The sequence below is a fragment of the Zalophus californianus genome, chromosome 5, assembly GCF_009762305.2.
Source record: "Zalophus californianus isolate mZalCal1 chromosome 5, mZalCal1.pri.v2, whole genome shotgun sequence".
Taxonomy (NCBI): Eukaryota; Metazoa; Chordata; class Mammalia; order Carnivora; family Otariidae; genus Zalophus; species Zalophus californianus.
In genome coordinates this window covers 56,533,303-56,552,815 of record NC_045599.1, presented here as the reverse complement: position 1 = coordinate 56,552,815, position 19,513 = coordinate 56,533,303, and the positions used below count along the sequence as shown (strand labels likewise).

The 19,513-nt window shown below is 36.1% G+C and overlaps 1 protein-coding gene and 1 non-coding gene across 3 annotated transcripts in view; both read left to right on the top strand.

The window, feature by feature from the left end:
* The window catches only part of CERT1 (ceramide transporter 1), a 113,545-nt gene that overhangs the window by 22,986 nt on the left and 71,046 nt on the right, over nt 1-19,513 (top strand). For both annotated transcript variants that reach the window (XM_027604374.2, XM_027604373.2), the window contains exon 3: nt 9,047-9,163. In XM_027604374.2, the coding sequence (XP_027460175.1) occupies nt 9,047-9,163 (117 nt within the window). The remainder of the gene's footprint in view (nt 1-9,046; nt 9,164-19,513) is intronic.
* On the top strand, nt 3,140-3,332 carry LOC113930097. The gene has a single exon (XR_003522463.1). It is a non-coding gene; the product is annotated as a U2 spliceosomal RNA (small nuclear RNA).

Below are 19,513 nucleotides of genomic sequence, written 5' to 3'. Positions count from 1 at the left end.
CGAAGCTGAGGCTCAGACATCTGGAGAGGGGTTCACTGTTTATCTGCTATCTCAGAAGGAAATGCACTCTGCAGCTGAGTCTCAGACATCTAGAAGGAAAAGTATACCCAGCATAGTTGGTACTAATATCTCAGTAGTTTGAAGGGGGACGTTGTAGAGCTCTACTTCAAATATCTAGTAAGTGGCCCTTGCACAGTTGATGCTTGTACATCTGAGGTGGCTAGGTGAGTCTGGTTCACAGAGTTCTAAAAGAGGCTGGAGACTCGAACTAATTGCCCCTGCCGGGACGAAGGACCTTTGCTGGACAGATGTTGATGGAAACAGTATGCTATCAAAAACACAAGGTTTTTTTTCTACCTTCCTCCTGACTTCGTCTCCTTCTAGCATGTTGTCCCTATTGGCAGAACCTAACAAAGGAGACTAGTGGAGGAAAATGTAGTTTGTAGCATCCCAGTCGCGATAGCATAAAGCAATATAAAAGGGTGGATTTAAGGGAGACAATGTGATAAATAAGTGGCATGCTCATTATCAAATGAGCTTTTAAAGAATTCCCTGCTGTGGGTCTGAGTAGAAGGTCTTCCAAATCATCTGCAAAAGCCAGATTCTCATTTTCTCCTCTCAACCCCAGCATCCCTCCAGCCCATCAACTCCCCTTAATTAGTATATGGGCATATGAATTAGGCCTACATTATCAGGCTGCTGTTATGCTACCCTCCCCACATCTACTGCCCCTTGTCTCCCCCAGCCCTACCTTGATTGTGAAGCAGGATCATAAAGAAAAGCAGACAGGGAATTTTTCTCAAGACAATATTGGCAACTGCAGCATCCAGTTTCTAGTAGCAGCAGTGCCAGTAGTGGCTTCCAAGGTCCAGAAGAGGAAGAGGCCCTTATCCACACCGATGACACTTGTGGTGTAGTCTCAGAGTTCTCTTACTTAGTCTCCCCTGGCTCCTTTCCCTTTTTTGATCTTGTTTATTTATATTTCTTAGCAATATGAGCTGCCTGATACCTTCAAAATCAACCCCAGTGAGCAAGAATCAGCTTCTCTTCTTGTAATTTAGAGCATCTGTTTGATGTATTTTATTCAAATCTGATAGGGTTTATTTAGTTCCTTGATTAAGTCATTGAATTGGTTGAACAAGGAAATTTTAATATTTTGTGTTTATTTGTAAAAAAAAAAAAAAAAGATGTTTGGCTTAGGTCATTTTAAGTCTTTGACTTCCATGAGCTCTGGACAGGATATTTGGCAATGAGTAGAATAAGGATGAAGTCTCCATTGTGGTGGTACTGGGTGGCTAAAACTTTAACAGAAAAACCAGACAGGCATCTTTTTGACCAGCAGAACCTGAGAAAGGTTCTGGTACAACCAGGGCTGATGGAAAACGAGGAGGGAATCCACAAAGGAGAAGCCAGAAAAGGGGAATTCAAAATTGTGTAAAAACTCTACCCAAATCTCTGGATGTGAGGCAGATGAAAAGTAGTCTGAAAAGTGATCGGAATAACTTGCCACCTTGGCAGAGATCAGAGATGTGGGGGAGCTATAATTCCTTTAAAGAACACCTGCCATATTTTTTTTTTTTTTTTTAGCTGTAGGTACCAGTAGAAGGAATGCAGTTAGTGAGTAGATAATCCAGAAAAAAGGAGCTAGAGAAAGGGAACCCCAAATTCTGAATATAAAACTCTGCCCAAGTTTGTACCTGACCCCTCATTTGTGTGTGTTGCAAGCCAGAGTGAAAGTACTCTGAACCGAGATCCTAACTGCTGCCCATTAAACAAATGACAGAATTAGCAATTTGGGTCTGAGCATGTTAATTGCCTGCTGAAACAAAAACAGTATTTTTCAGAACAATATAACAGAATCCAGAGTTCACAACCTAACATTCACAATATTCAGGGTCAACTCAGAATTACTCAGCATACAAAGAGCCAGGAAATAACACATTCTCAAGGGAAAAGACATAAATGCCAAATTCAAGATGAACAAGATGTTAGAATAATCTGACAAGGATTTTAAATAAGGTTTTATAATTATGTGAGGTAAAAGAAAATAGTCTTGTAATGAATGAAAAGATAGGCCATTTCAGCAAAGAAAAAGAAAATATACGAAAAGAACCAATGGGAATTTTAGAAATGCAAAGAGCGATACCCGAAATAAAAACCATTCATTCTCTGGGACTTACAGTAGATAAAGATGACAGAGAAAATCATCAGGATTTTGAATATAGATCAAAAGAAGTCATTCTTAATCCAATTTGGGTTTTTTTTTTTTGTTTTTGTTTTAAATGAGCAGAATTAAATGGGTTTTTAGGAGTCTTGAAAGAAAAGGAAGTGAAAAAAATATTTGAAGAAATTATAGTAAAACTTTCAAAATCTGGTGAAAAATATAAATTTACAGATTCAAGAAGCTCAACAAACAAGACAAATAGAAACTTAACATATAGTCAAACTGCTGAAAACCAAAGATAAAAAATCTTGAACATAGCTAGAGAAAATGGCACATAAGTGGGGGGATTCAAAGGACCGTACACTGCCTGGTAAGATCATGGAGGCCAGAAGACATCTTATAATGGAATGAAATAAAAAAACATTATCCTTCCAGAATTCTGTATTCAGTGAAGATATTCTTCAAAAATGAAGTTAAATAAAGATACGTTTAAATAAAGGAAAACTAAGACAACTTGTGGGCAGACCAGTATGTCATTAAGAAATGCTAAGAGAACTTTTGCAGGCTGAAGGGAAATAACCCCCAGAGGCAAACAGATCTTTAGGAACTAATGAAGAGTATCAGAAAAAGTGAATGTATATCGGTAATTATAGGATTATTTTTTCCCTTTTAATACTTTTAAGATACAGAAAATCTGCATAAGCCAAGGTCTAACAAAACTGAAGTTGCTAACAACTCCTCCACCAAGAAAACGTGCCCGCATGACTTCACTGGTGTGTTCTTTAATACATTCAGAGAAATAGTCCCAATATCATGCAAAGTCTTTCCAACGCTTGTTATGTTGCCAGCATAATTGTGAAACCTAAACCTAATAAAGACATCACAAGAAAATTAATTACAGCTCTATGGTGGACATAAATACCATATTCCTTTACAAAATATTAGCAAATCAATAGTATGTAAAAAGGTTTATGTATCACTTCTCAGGTTTTTGGCTATGATAATGTGTAGTATCTATTCTTGCCATTTTAATATCTGATATATACTCTATCCAAGGACAATATAGTAAATGGATTTTGGGAACAGAGGGGTGGAATAGGAGCTTGTTCCATCTCCACTTCATGCGTCAACCTTGTATTGTAGTATCTCCAGGAATGGTACATCCCCTTGGGACAAAAAGAAAGGAGGGGAGATCATATGTCATGACCAAACGGACTTTATCTCAGGAATTCAAGGTTAATTTAATGTTGTAAATCAGTCATTGTAATTTGCCATTTTAACAAACTAAAGACAAAAATTCATAACAAATTTCAGTAGATGCAGAGCAAAAAAAAGAATCTTTTGACAAAATTGAACATTCATTTAAATTGAAAAAAAAAATTCTTAGGGAACTAGAAGTAGAAAGGAAAATCAGCCTAATGGAGGGCATCTACAAAAACACATAATTTAACATCATACTTAATAGTGAAATATTTTATGCTTATCGCCTAAGATTAATGTCAGGGCAAGGATGTCTGCCTTTACCACTTAAACGTTAACCTTGTTTTGAACATCCTAGTCATTTCAATATGGCAAGAAAAATGTAAGAAGGCATAAAGATCAGAAGGGCAGAAGGAAAACTATTTGCAGATGGCATCAATGTTTTATAGATTCCTTAGGTGTATTATTTAAACAGCTGGTAGAAGTAATAAGTGAATTTTGCACAGTCATGGAACATAAGGTTAATAAACAATTACGAGGTGTATTATATACTATAAACAGTGAAATTTTAAAAACAATTCCATGTACAGTAACATAAAAAACACAATACTCAGGAATCAGTCTGTCATCGTGCATTGTACCTGTACAATAAGGCTAAATGAGATTGCAGAGATAAAGAAGACATGACAAACTGGAGAAATGTCCATGGATTGGAAGGGTCAATATTGTTAAGAGATCACACCGTCCCATAATACACTGTAGAAAACCTATCGAATTACTACAACCCGGTACTAAATGTGTCTGGAAATATATATGTAAATGCAAACTACCTAGATTAGCCAAAGCAGTTTTTTAAAGGGGAGTAAAGTTTGAGGATTTAACACTACATGATTTCAGGACTATTAGTCAGCAATAATTTAGCATTTTTGGAGTAAGAATACACATTTTTTTAAAAAGCTTTTATTTTTAAGTAATCTCTACACCCAACGTGGGACTTGAATTTACAACCCGCAGATCAAGAGTTGCATGCTAAGGGACCTCATGGCGCAACAGTAGCGCGTCTGACTCCAGATCACAAGAGTTGCATGCTCTCCTGACTGAGCCAACCAGGTGCCCCAAGAATAGACATTTAGATCAGATGGAACAGAATAGAGTCCAAAAGTAAGCCCAAACAAGGATGTGGAGTAACTGGATTTTGATAGACTGCTGGTGAGAATTTACAACTATTTTTGGCAGTTCCTTAAATGTATACTACTTTTATGAGTTAGGCATCCTACTCCTAGGTCAGAAGTGAAAATACATATTCATACAAAGATATGAATTTTCACAACAAATGTTTTCAAAATAACAAAAAAGTGGAAAAAAATTTTTCATCAACAGGTGAATAAGCAAAATATGCTATATTCATTATAATTCTGAGCAATAAAAAGAATCAGTTACTGGTAAGATATAACAAAATGGATATATATATAATATCAAAATAGACTGAGTAAAACCACTGAAGGACAAGAGTACAAACTGATTTCATTTACATAAATTTATTTAAAAACGCAAACTAATAAATAGCAGATGAAAGCAGATCCCTGGTTTCTGGAAGGTATTGTCAGAGGGAGGGATTTTACATAGAGAGGATGAGGAATCTTCACAAGGGCTCATGTAAATGAAAACCTTTCCATCTTGATTGTGGCAGTGATTAAAATGGATAAAGTTTACTATATATTAATGATAAAAGTTCATTAAAAATTTGGTTGACTTTCTTTGAATTTCTAAGTCTTCTTACATTCTGTCCGCTGAATTTAACCTTTTAGATAGTCTTTTCATTCTACTCTTGCCTCCACCACAGAAATTTCTTCTAAAGCACCCTGTCATGCTTTTCTAGTGTTGGCTTTTGCGTCTTCTCCATAACTCTGGTTCTGGCATTTTCCTTGTTGTCTTCCTGGGAAGTCCCTTTCTGCTCCTTTTCCTGGATCTCAGATGCTTCTTAATTCTCTTTGTTACTCTCTCATTTTGGTTACACATATCTACCAGATTTGAAAGGTAAATTTTTATTTATCTTCATGGTTTAGAACTATCATACTGAGTAAGTGCCTGGGTGTAAAACCCTTAAATATCATTACTATACACTTTTTTTCTTGGACTACTTAATTTTCTCATAGAAGAGTCTTCGTGCAGGCAGAATGGGAGAGAAGGAACAAGTGTGGCTGCTAGCTCTCTGGGAGTCAAATAGGGGGAAGAAATGAATATGAATACTTCCTTAATATGAGTACTTCCGTATCTGCTTTTTTTTTTTTTCCTTTCCCCACACCCACTACTATGTAGGACTGTCCTTACTTCTTAAACCTGTCTGATATCATCTCTCTGAGAGGTAAGAGTGGGGCCTCTAATATTGCACACTGGTAGAGCGGTAGGTGAGTAGTCACCAATGCTTGGGATTACAGGGATTTAGTTGCATCTTTTAATGACTCTTGATCAATTTTGTTTTCATCTACACCCTTACCTTTACCTTTATGGCTACCTGATGCCTCCAGTTCCCTTGCTTTTCCATCATTGCATACAAATTGGCTTGATTTCTTTTTCTTGTAGTTGTTTAATTTTTAGCTTTCTCAAGCCTGCTAACTCAGTTACCACATTCCACTTTTAAATCTTGTCAAGAGGCGCCTGGGTAGCTCAGTTGGTTAAGCGTCTGACTTTGACTCAGGTTATGATCTCATGGTACTGGGATGGAGCCCAGCATCAGGCTCCCTGCTCATCAGGAGTCTACTTGTCCCTCTCCCCCTCTCTCTGCCCCTCTTTCCACTTCTACGCGTGCTCTCTCTCTCTCTCTCTAATAAATAAATACAATAATAAATATTGTCAGAAATTTTTGTTTATTTTTCTCTGTGGATTTATGCGTCTTGTTCCTGTAAGGTTATTTTGATTGATAGTGGAAGCTTTGGACTGAATGTGTCCTCCCAAAATTTATGTTAGGCTTTAATTTCTCATTGTGGTAGTATTCAGAGGTGAGACCTTTAGGAGGTAATTGGGTTTAGGTAAGATCATGAGAGTGAAGCCCACATGATGAAATTGGCACCCTTCTGAGGGGATGAGGAGACCAGAGAGCTCTCTCTCTTTTATATGAGGACACAGCTAGAAAGCAGCCATCTGCAAATCAGAAAGAGGGCCCTCACAAACACCCTACCATGCTGACAATAAGATCTGGACTTGTAGCCTCCAGAACTGTGAGAAATTTATGTTTAAGCTACCCAGTTGTATTTTTGTTACAGAAGCCCAAAGAACTAAGACAAACCAAGACAGTAGATATAAGTGCCATTTCACCTTTTGATAAATTTTTTTGTCCCTAACAGTGAATTTTGACAGGGTGAAGTATGAGGCCCACCTACATTTTCCTTGATATTTTCCTTTCTGTTGTTGGCTTTCTTCTATAGCATGCATTCTCAGTGGGGACACAACTTGGTTTTTGGGAGAGTAAAGTAATCTGACTTGTGTTCATTGCATTTGTGTTTGAATCAAGCAATTATCTGTTATATGTTGGGAGGTGTTGTATGTGCACTGACACATGTTGTGAGCTTGGTTGTCTAGACTTCAATATTCTCTGAAACACGTCCTGTTAAGAAGTCTGTCATTTTCTTTGCCCTGTAGACTTAGCTTGCCTCGCTTTTACACATTTTGGGAACTCAAGGCTTCTGTGTTTACAAACTCTGTATCCCCTGACAATTGGTGCATCCCTCTTTTATGCCACCAACCTGTCAGATTGTTGATGGTAGAACTCGCTACCTTTTTTTTGGTACATTTTCTGTCAACCACCATCTCTGTATATAGGTATGGAGATACTGCATCTCATAGTAATGGGTGACATTCAATTGAAGTTTTCAAATTCTTTTAATTCCAGCTTTCTAGACTGTCATTTTTTTCTATCTCTATGCAACTCTGTCTATCAAAAGCTTGAATTTTCCACATTTCTAAACTTTGAAACGAGAAGAAATCATAATTGGTATACTTGGTAGATTTAGAAATTTGGCAAATTTTACATACTGATTTTAGATTTTATTAAGTCACACATATCCAGAGGAAGCCTAGTGGTAGGTTTTTGTTTTCAGGAATATTTTAAATGTGGCACTGTACTCACTGGAAGATGGTGAGGAGGTTTTGAAGATGTCAAGGAGGAAAAAGTGTTTGCTAGAAAAACTAGTAAATTTTGAACTAATATGTATTTTATTTTCTAAAGCTTTAATGAGTTTACTAAACAATACAAACTGTAAAACATTTTCAGGAATGGTAGCTAGAAATATAATGAGAATGATTATGAAGTGAAAGTTTAAAAACTTCTGGGCTATTTAGAACAGTAGACTGATCAGTTAAAATTATTTACTTGGTTGTTCTTTGCTCCCTCCAAGGAACCTCTTTCAGTAGCTGGATTCCATTCTTAAGGCTTGAATATTTGGCATTTCATTAAATTTATAGTCATTATTGATGAGCGTTTAAATGTTGTCTATTATGTGTTTCTTTATTCATAATTACTGAAGCAGGGTATGCAGTCTTGTTTTTTCCTTTTTCTTCTTTCTATTATATTCTACCTCCCACCATAATCCGAACTATGATGTTGAGCACATTGTGATTCAGAAAATGCTTAACTTACATCTTTAGCCAGTCAGAACTATGATTTGTTGTTTTAATCTTAAAAGAGAAACTGTTTCGTAATCAAAAGAACATTGTGAAGCTACAGTGTTTTTGCTAAACATAAGAGATAAAAGATTGATGCTGTTAAAAGGAGGAAAGAATAAAGAATAAATCCTGGAAATGCAATATGTAGATTCAATTCATCAAATAAGTTTATTATTACTTTGACCAGAGAGGACTTTCTGCCCTCTAAGAATAAGATTATTCACAGGAGAAGAAATTGATTGACTCTCTGTATACTCTGTCTGGTAGAAGAAGAGGTGGTATATGTGATGTGATCCCATCATATTTGAATTCATTTACTGAGCAAAAATCAAGGATGTAAAATATTCATTTTATATATTCTTACGAAGAATGTAAAAGACTGAACCAAATAATTGATATTTTCACTAGATGTTTACTTTTTGATGCAGGCAGTTTCTTCTATCTAACGTAGGTCTAATGTAATGTTTATTTTATTTTTGCTTTTCATTGGAAGCTCTCCTGGCTGTTATTATCAAAGACATTTAAAAAGTTAGAAGTTAATTTGAGATACTCTGAGGAAATGTTAACATTATTTTGTGATAGAATGTAAAAATATTTTGTTTATCACATTTAATGAAATACAACTATTCATTATGAGAATTTACTTTTGAATAATGGAGGCAGGGAAAAAAGTAGTAAACACTTTCCCTAAAACTTATTTTGGTGGGTTTTTTTGTGCTTATGGTGACGTTCCCACTAGTTAAGCTAACTCAAAGCATTTGATGAAAATGTTAGCTCTGTTTTTGAAATAAATTTATGTATCAACTTGTTTGTAGGAATAGTTGAATGAAATTTAGTTTTTGGAGCTCTTGTGCTCTTTATCTGAGACATCTTCAAAAAGTTATTTGAGTAGAAAAATAAAAAAAATAACAGGAGTCTCCCACCAGCCAGAATGGATATGTTCATGTTTTTGCTCTTTGGTATAACACTTCTAAGAATATAATTAGCTTTGCTTTTCCTTTTCTATTTTTTTCTCCACAGCCTCATGATTTTGATGAGTGCCGATTTGATATTAGTGTAAATGATAGCGTTTGGTATCTTCGTGCTCAGGATCCAGATCACAGACAACAGTGGATAGATGCCATCGAACAGCACAAGGTAGGGGCTCCAATGTCTACCTGTCCATGGAGGGTTAGGCAAGAGATTGATAGTAACTCCTTTAAAAAGTTTTGAGATGTAGGGGCACCTGGGAGGCTCAGTCGTTAAGCATCTGCCTTCGGTTCAGGTCATGATCCCAGGGTCCTGGGATCGAGCCCCGCATCGGGCTCCCTGCTCAGCGGGAAGCCTGCTTCTCCCTCTCCCACTCCCCCTGCTTGTGTTCCTGCTCTTGCTATCTCTCTCTCTCTCAAATAAATAAAAAAACTTAAAAAAGTTTTGAGATGTAATATGTGTTATTAAAAAGTTGAACATTAGGGGCGCCTGGGTGGCTCAGTCGGTTAAGCGTCTGCCTTCAGCTCAGGTCATGATCCCAGGGTCCTGAGATCAAGCCCCACATCGGGCTCCCTGCTCAGCAGAGAGCCTGCTTCTCCCTTTCCCTCTGCCTGCTGCTCTGTCTACTGTGCTTTGTCTCTGTCTCTGTCAAATAAATTAAAAAAAAAAAAAGTTGAACATTATTTGGGTGGTAAAGATTAAAAGCAGTCCAGATATAAGTTTTTGAAATAATTTTTTTTCTAACACTTCAGTTGCTCTAAGGGAATTTGTTATGACAAATGTTTTTAATTGGTTTTTTTTTGAAGATCTAATTGGCTTTATTAAACAATTCATGAGTTGGGTGGCACTCCATCTAGCAAGTTGAGAGGCACACCAACAAATGTTCTTCATTGTTAATTGAAACAAAATATACCCTTTTTTTAATAAAACAAATCTTGATTTTTATACTTAGGATTTGCTTCATAGTGAATGCCTTTTGTATGATCTGGATAAAAGGTTTTGAAATAATATTGGATGTATAACCCTAATACTTATAAGCTTCAGTGTTCATTTTTGTAGTCATCTATAGCCATTTGGGTAATTTCATAGTGTAGACGTGTAAATCATTTACTTTTTTCAAATAAGGAGCTGTTTAATAATAAACCTTTAGAAAGTATTTCCTATGTAAATGTGAGTCACATTCTTGTTATTTAAAGTGTGAATAAGGGGCACCTGGGTGTCTCAGTCAGTTAAGCGTCTGCCTTCCGCTCAGGTCATGATCTCAACTCAAGTCCTGGGATGGAGCCCTGTATGGGCTCCTTCCCTGCTCAGCGAGGAGTCTGCTTCTCCCTTTCCCTCTGCCCCCCTCCCCCATGCTCTCTCTTTCTCTCTCTCTCTACCTCTCTCAAAAGAATAAATGTTTAACAAAAAATGAATAAGTCGTATGTAGACTAAAGAAACGTGTGATATCAAATCTGCATTATTAGCTATTTTAGTTTATTATGATAAAACAAGGAATAGGGAAGGATGTAAATTCATGATGCCATTCCTGAGTGTGACTTAAAAGAACTTTGTACTTATTCATATGCTTGTCTGTACTTGTTTGTTTGGGTTTCACAGAGTTGTAGTTGAAACACCTGTTTTGGTCATTTAACAGGTGCAAAACATGTACCCACACAACATACACACACTAAAACAAGAAAAACCTGTCTTGTTTGAGGTATCACAGGTATATTCTTTTTGATATTGATCATGCATTAGCTTTTATTTCTTGATTATTGATAATGAATTTTTCCTGGCATAAAGAAAACTGGCTGTGATGCCCATTTTTTCCCCTCTGTTTTAGCTTTAATATTTTACTGATTTAAAATTCTGTTAATGTTGGGGCACCTGGCTGGCTCGGTCACAAGAATATGCGACTCTTGATTTCAAGGTTGTGAGTTCAAGCCCCATGTTGGGTGTAGAAATTACTTAAAATAAGATCTTAAAATTTTGTGAATGTTATCTTTATTACTTCAGAAAAGACTCTAAAAATGGGAAACAGTTTTCTTTTATGTAAAAGAGATGAGCTAGAATTTCAGATTCTTAATGCTTTGGATCTAGGCTGACCTTAATTCAGAACCTACATCCTCTGCTATGTACCATATGCGACTTTGGGTGTATGATAATTTACCTCTTCTTAGTGTGTATAAGGAATACATGAGGTAATAGATGTAAAGTTACTTACCAGAGTGGCTGATATATTTTCTCATTTATGACAGTAAAGTATAAAAGGCTTTGGAGTGACAATTAAATTTACTAAATTATACCTGTTGTTTTTGGATGAAGAATTCTGCATTCAGTGAGTTACTAAATGTGCACGTAAAGAGACAGTATTGTGTATTTAATCAGGGCCAGCCCTCTTACAAATGATTAAAGATGTTATTAAGTAGAACTAATTTTTATATTTTTAACTTATGACTTAAAGGCTTAATCAGCTAATATAGATTACACGGCTGGTTTTTCTGTTTTAATTAAGCATATTTTATTTTGCTTGTTTTGCTTAGTAAAGCCAAACCTGAATTCTCTGCAAGTTCCCGTTTTGTATTTTCTCCTTGAGTGAAGAAGGATGCATAAAGCATATATTTCTTCCCTGTCATTGATTTCTTTGCATCTTTGAACAATGGATAGGTTTAATCTTTGGGTATCAGGGGCATCTGGGTGGCTTAGTCAGTTAAGCGGCTAACTTTTGTTTTCGGCTTAGGTCATGATCTCAGGGTCCTGGGATCAAGCCCTGTTCAGTGAGAAGTCTGCTTGAGAATTTTGTCTCTCCCTCTCCCCCCATGCACATGCGCACTCCCTCCCTCTCTCAGATAAATAAATCTTTAAAAAATAATAATAATAGTAATAATCTTTGGGTCCAGAGCAGTGTGACTTAAACTGAGATAACAGATTTTGGGTGAATTTAAGTTCTTAGAAAAAGGCTCAAAAAAAAGAGAAAGATTCAACAGCAGGATTTCAGATGCATTGTACAGACTTTTCCTTTCTGATTTCTAAAAATAGTTGATTAATAGTGAAGGAGCTATCATGTTAATTGTTATTAAGTTATTTAATTGTAATATAAATTATGTGATATGTGCCAACTAAGCAACATATCAGCGAATATTTAAATTGATATGAATTCCAAAAATAAATTGCCTGAGTTACTAAACTAATTCTTAGAAGGGAGAAAATTCAAATGCAATCACTACACATATTCAACAGTTTTTTTCCCCATAGACCAGGAAGGGAGGTAGTGAGGAAATGTTTCCTAATTCATTCTTCAGTATCACTAAAGAATATTGAATGTGGAACCTAAATTTAGTAATTTTACTATTTATGCATGCATTGTTATATTGATAATTCAGAATTAATACCAAATTGTTAAAGCATGATGATGATGTTGATGATAACGACGACGATAACAGCTCCTACTTACTGAGGATCACCCAAGTACTAATCATTGCATTGTGTACTTCATGTGTTTATTTTCTCCCTGCTCTCCTGAGAGGTGAGGGAAGTGCTGTTTTATAGTTTTATAGTAGAGGAAACGAGGTTTAGATTAAATTTAAGTAACTTGCCTGAGATTCTACTACCTTTTAGTTCATGGATTCTTTGGATTCAATTTTATGTTGATTCTGCTTTCTATCAGTTCCACTGGTAGACTCTGAATATTTGGAGGGGCAACTCGGTGGTTCATTCAGTTAAGCATCCGACTCTATTTCAGCTCAGGTCTTGATCTCAGGATCATGAGTTCAAACCCTGCGTTGGGCTCCATGCTAGATGTGGAGCGTACTTAAAAAAAAAAAAAGTGACTATTTGGAAATAGTTCCCATAAGCTTACCTCCTTTAGATTTTATCATTTGAGTTCTGCCATATATGTGAAAGACAAATAGGAACTCATCTTTCTGCCCATGGACTGTCAAAAAGAGCATTATATTGTTTCGATTAGTGTTGGAGTGGTGGATTCTGAGGTCTGATAAATATGGGAATGAATTCTGGCACTATTGCTTATACTACTTAATAGCTGGGTGACCTTGTTAAGTTACTTAGAGGAGGAAAGACAACAGTATGCTGTTTGTGTGCCTTCCCCCTCACACCACCCTCACCACCCCCACAAAAACAGAACAAAAACAAAGCAAACAAAGTAACTCATCCAAATTTGTTGTACTTCAAAATTGATGAGTTCCCATGCTTCCAGCTCATACAGTTCTATTTACACTTACTTCCTCATTACAGTGACACAAGACACTTGGAACAGTGGGCCTTTTTCTCTTCTGATGTCATCAGGTGGGCCTTCATTCCTTTTCTTGTTCTTAAGCCTTTGTTAGGGCTTCCCTGACAGGTTTTAGTAATTTTTAGTATCTGGAAGAAGTTGGAGGTCTCTGTTCTTTCCTTCCCAGGTGGCCCCTTTTACTCATTCTAATAACTGTGTATCAGTCTGTTTAACACACACTCATATACACCAAAAGTGTTATCTTATAGGACTTCTTTAATAATAATAATGTGGTGGTGATAATGGCTAACATTTTTGAGGATTAATGTATGTCAGATATGGTGATAAACATACTTTATCTCCATTTGCTCTCACAGTCTTATAAGGTTAACATTATCCTATATTTATAGATGAAGAAATTGAGACAGAAGTTAAGTAATTTGTCCAAGGTCAAATTGCTAATTAAAGGAGCCAGCATTCAGACCCAGGTCTGTCTGACTTGAGAACCAGAGCTTTTGGCCAACAAGCACTTCTGCCATCCTATAAGTATGTATTTATGTGAAATTTATGTGAAATATTTTGTTGACGTAAACCGTCAGACTTCTTGAATCACAATATTCCCATAGTTTTTATATGTTCTTCGTATCTCTAGTATTTATTTTAGACCATAAGCTCTTTAAAGACTCAGATACACAACTTTGTAGGAATCAGCAAAGCATTGGACACATAAATTTTCCACTTGAAATAATTTACAGTATTTTGTAAAACAGATTTTATGGAAGAAATTTATGATTTTTGAAGTTTTTGTTTTTCCTTTAATCTTCATGTTTGCTGTTAGAATGATTTCTGACAGAAATACAGCAGGTTCTATATTCTCTGTCTGCTGCTGTTTTTTCTCCTTGGTATTCATTCCAAAATAACTTGCTCACTAGAAAAAATTTTTAAAAGATGATTCTTTGATTTAAATGTTGGCATTATATTGGAAGTTGCATAATTCATTGTGACATTAGACAGTAGCCCCTGTGAAAGAAAGATATTCCTGAGGTCATTCTTAAATTCAAAGATTCTATTTCAACTTAAAATATACCAAGGGATGTATGTATACCAGACCAGTAATTTTATTTTGATATAGTGTGCTCGCTTTATTGTGTGGAGTGCATTTGTATTCTGCATTTCTCCTTAAGATTGGAGACACTACTAAGTAAACGATTTTTATTTTATTTTTAGAGAGAGAGAGAGAGCTAGCAGGGGGAGGGACAAAGGGAGAGAGCTATAGAGAACCTCAGGAGGCTCCATGCCCAGTGGGCTCCATCCCAGACCCCGAGATCATGACCTGAGGTGAAATCAAGAGTCAGACACTTAACTAACTGAACCACGCAGGCACCCCTAAATAAATGATTTTTAAAAAATAAGGTTTTTGTTGCTGTTTTTTTAATCTCTTGGCCGTCTCTCATGTTGTCTTGAGGTCAAATGAGATGGTGTTTGTGAAAATTATTTGAAAACTAAAAGCTGTCTGAATGTAAAGATTAAGATGTTGTTTTTATTGGTTATTTTATTTGGGTTTTATTTGGGTTATTTGGGAAACATACTTTTCTACTAGATGTGTCTGTGTATTATCAAAGGGCCTCTGTGAACATTTTTTGCATGATTAGCTTATCAAAGAAATGTGATAAGCTATTGATGCTATTATTTAAAAGAATCATAAGATTATTCCTAGGATCTTCAATTGCAATAAATGTGATTTTGACTAAACATAGTTTCTTCTTACCATGAAAGAAATATACTCTGCCACCCCTCAAAAAAACTAGCAGGAAGGTTCTCCTGGTACTAGCGGATTTAAGAATCATGTTGAGAGGGGCGCCTGGGTGGCTCAGTCGTTGGGCGTCTGCCTTCAGCTCAGGTCGTGATCCCTGGGGTCCTGGGATCGAGCCCCGCATCGGGCTCCCTGCTCCACGGGAAGCCTGCTTCTTCCTCTCCCGCTCTCCCTGCTTGTGTTCCCTCTCTCGCTGTGTCTCTCTCTGTCAAATAAATAAATAAAATCTTAAAAAAAAAAAAAATCATGTTGAGAAAGTTATGCTGTTTGGCTCCAACAGTTTGTTTGTGGTAATCATGACATTCCTTTATTTCCATAAGGGAGAACCTTAGTAGATCTGAAATTTTGGTGATCATGGGCCACGCAGACTTTCCCCACATTTTGGAAATTATCCAAGGATTGAGGAATCATAGGAAGATACACAGTTAGGGAGGAAGAATCCAAATGGTAATTATTATTAGTGTTTATTTTCTGTAATGGGAATCTGCAGGCAGTTGTTTTGTAATTTAATGTTTATAAATTTATTCATATCCCTTTGTGAAGGCCCACTAATTCATATCTGAAGCTCTGTTGAATACTTTCAGAAGAAAGGTTTATTCTCAGCCTGAGAAGTTTAGGGATTTCTGAGGAAATGAAGTGGAAAACAATTTTTGGAAGAGAAGATACATATTTTGCTTGAAATGAGATGGAGTATGAAAAAAATTTCTTACCAAAATACTCTCACGGTTGAGCCGCCTAAATGATGCCCAAAACTCACTTTAAAGACCTCTTAAAAACTGTGTTGTTCTTTGCCATAATGAAATAATTTTTCCCATGCTATCTCAGAGTCAACTTGATTTTCGTGCTTTTTCTCTGTTTTTAAGAGCAGTTTCTGCTTATTTGACACTTTAATTTCTTTTGTCTTAAATTTGACATAAGCTTATTAGGAAACTATTTTAGAATAGCTAGATGGCAGAATATACTTGTTCTTAGCACTTCTTAAATATCAAAGTCATGTAAAGTCATATTATCTCTGCCATATTTAATCAACTGTAATACTGGAAAATGTTCTTAACAGATACTAGAAATTCTTTCTATACTTGTCTGCTTTATAAATGATTATCGTATAAACTTAGCTTTGCATTTTGAGTCTGATTTACTTGGCAAAGCCTTAAGAATGCAGATATAAATTTTTAACCACTATTTTTAGTTTAGTTTTGTTTTCATTTATTTAATCTCTACCCCCAACATGGAGCTTGAACTCATGCCCCCGAGATCAAGAGTTACATGCTCCTCTGATTGAGCCAGCCAGGTGCCCCTAGTGTATTATTGTTTGTATAAGTAATTCCATGTGACTGGTGGACTACAACCAGTTCTCTGTTTACCTGTTTGCATCATATCATGGTGATAGAGGGAAGAAGATGGAATCAAATTTTACTTTTCCTTTACATTCACGAGTTCTCATTTTTGAGAGAAGTGCAAGTCTAGCAGCTGCCAGAGTAGTCAAGGGTCTGTCATTTTCTCATAGAAGTTGTAGAAAAACCAAGTAGTTGGGATCACAACTGGACTACATTAACTAGCAAAAAAACTTCCTTATGTTTCTGGATGTTTCTCTCATTAAGCTCAAGAATTTGGTCAGTTCTTACCAGTGGGAGTTAGTTACTAAATTGTTTACAGTAGTAATCTATACATGGTTAGTAAATTTTTTTTTTAACACCTAAGTGTAGATCCTGCACACTACCAGCCAGCACTTTTGAGGTTTGAGGTGAAATCAACAAAACAAAATACCAGCCTACTTTAATATTCTTAGTGTTCTGGAATAAAAATAATTTAACTGTCAAGGGCTTTTAAAATAACTTTGTAAGTTTTTGTTAACCTGGAATTTTTGAAAGCTGAATTCACCTGAGCTGACATCTGCATTTTGTACTTCCGTATGGTGCCTAAATACTCAGTAAAGTATATCATATAGAAAAGAGGGAATGTCACTAATTTATATCAGCCATGCTCTTTTATCTTTGGAAGGTGTTTACCTTTTACCCAGATGGTAAAAGAGGAATCCAAGGATTATACATTGGTGAAAAAACAAAGATATTTAGGTAGCTAACTTTGTAACCAGTTGAAATATAGCTTGACAACATTTTATGTCAGAAAGACAAGGAGAGCCCTATAGATCAGTAAGAAAAGTTTACACAGCTCAAATAAAAACAAAAATAGCCAAAAGACTTGAACTGGCACTTCACAAAACAGGATATTCAAATGGATAGTAAACATATGAAAAGGTACTCTATGCTGTTAGTCATCAGGAAAATGCAAATTTAAGCCACAGTGAGGTACCACCATCCACCAGGCAGTGTAACTTTAAAAAATAAGAAGAAATAAAAAGAAAAAAAGGACTTAATACCACCTGTTGGTGAGGATGTGGAGCAACAGGTGTAAAATGGTGCAAATGCTTTGGGAAACACTTTTGCAATATCTGCTAATGCTGAACATAGTTGTCCAGATCAGATGAATATTGAAAATTTGAGAAGATCACACAGGTATTGATGTCATAGGTCCATTTATTTTAATTAAGTTTTTTAGGTTACAGGGAATACAGGCCAATCCATGTTAACCTTGAGAAATGGGAATATTGCCATGAACCAAGAAAAATTGCAGTGCGCTACCTGCAAAGAAAACTGGATCTGTATACTTAACTCTGAGTGTTGTTATTGTTAACAAAACTCAGTTACTCTATCACCCACCTCTCCCACCTACAGTTATAGCTTAGTTTCATTCTGTTTTCCTCTTTCATAGTTCCTGTTTAACAATGACTTTTGCTCTCCCGTCCTCTTAGTTTCTTTTTTCTTGGTTTGTCATGACCTTTTCCTGTTTGGTTTCTTTTCAGCTTCAGCTCCTACTCCTCACTGCTCGAATCTCTTGGCATTTCTCAAAGTGAATGTCTTAAGAAAATCTGATTGCCCTTTCACTCCAGGTTACTATGAATTGGCCACTCTTGGTCCATTTATAATTAATTGCATATTTACTTGTGCTTAAAAGGTAAGGTGGGATTGGCAGTTATACAAATAATAATGTTCTGAAAATGTAATGTATAATTTTGTATAGCATTTACCAAATTTGCAAGTTTTTATAATACCACATATTTGCTGACGTGGGAAACAAAGGCAAAAGAAAAAAATTAAATTTCCTTACTGCCTATAGCCCATTGACAAGTCCTTAAAACAGGCAGAGTGACATTTCTCTAGAAACTTGGCTGCCTCGATGTTAATACTTTCCTAGGGGTAGGGGCGCCTGGGTGGCTCAGTCGTTGAGCGTCTGCCTTCGGCTCGGGTCATGGTCCCAGGGTCCTGGGATCGAGCCTCATATCGGGCTCCCTGCTCCGCGGGAAGCCTGCTTCTCCCTCTCCCAGCCCCCTGCTTGTGTTCCCTCTCTTGCTGTCAAATAAATAAATAAAACCTTAAAAGAAAAAAAAAGTACATCAATGGAACATATGCTTGGAGGATGATTACCAACATGTATCTTAGAGGGTAGAGAAAAAGGAAGTTTCCAATGGAATTTTTATACGTTAAGGGAGACTTACAGGATCCTGTAGGATCATGATAATGTTAAGCTAAGATTACCTTTTGCCTTTAGCAAAGTATTTTTTTTTTAAGATTTTATTTATTCATTTGACAGAGAGAAACACAGAGAGGGAACCCAGGGAGGGCGTCAGTCACACATCACAACCCCAGTGCAGGTCTTGCTGCCCACCAGGTCCTGTCCCTGTGCTTTAACAAAACTACTTTTTTGCACCAGAGACATCTCAAGAATTCTCTCTTGGCTGTTGGCTCCGAACCCCATTTTCTACATCACTTGCCACTGACAATTTAGATGAATATTACTCTATTCTTTATTAGTCTATAATTAGCTTACAAAATGTTTCTTTAGATAAGAGAGATTTTTAAAAGATAATCTAGAGTTCAATAACTGTCCTATATTATTACTGTAGAAATTATTAAAATGAGGCTTTATGCTACAAAAGTCATTTTTTTACAGTTTTTGTATTTGAATTTTTATTTAATCAGGAGGGAATATTTCTGACAGTCACCAAGACAGATGGGATTCTGTTTTTTATGGTTGATGTAGAAAAGTAATGGTGGGTGGCATGGCTTACGCATTTGACATCAGTGGAAACTATTCTGTAATTTTACTTGCTGAGTTTATTGGCCATTATCTGGGAGAAAATATTTCCTAGAAAAATCAAAGAACACAAAACAGCTCTTCTTCATCAAATCTTTTTAGCTAATAGCCTAAAAAAAGATTTTGCTCACATGGTCTTTATTGTCTGGTAAATATTCTGGGTTGGTTTGGAATTGCAGGGTGAAAGATAGCTTTGGGTTAGAAACAGTAAGAATAGGTAGCAAAATAAATAAGTATCCTATAGGTTAAAATGTTATCCTAGCTGAAAACAATTCTTGTCATTTTTCAGTCATGGAAAGCCCATGACCTTGACAGACAAGATAATATGGTTGATAGG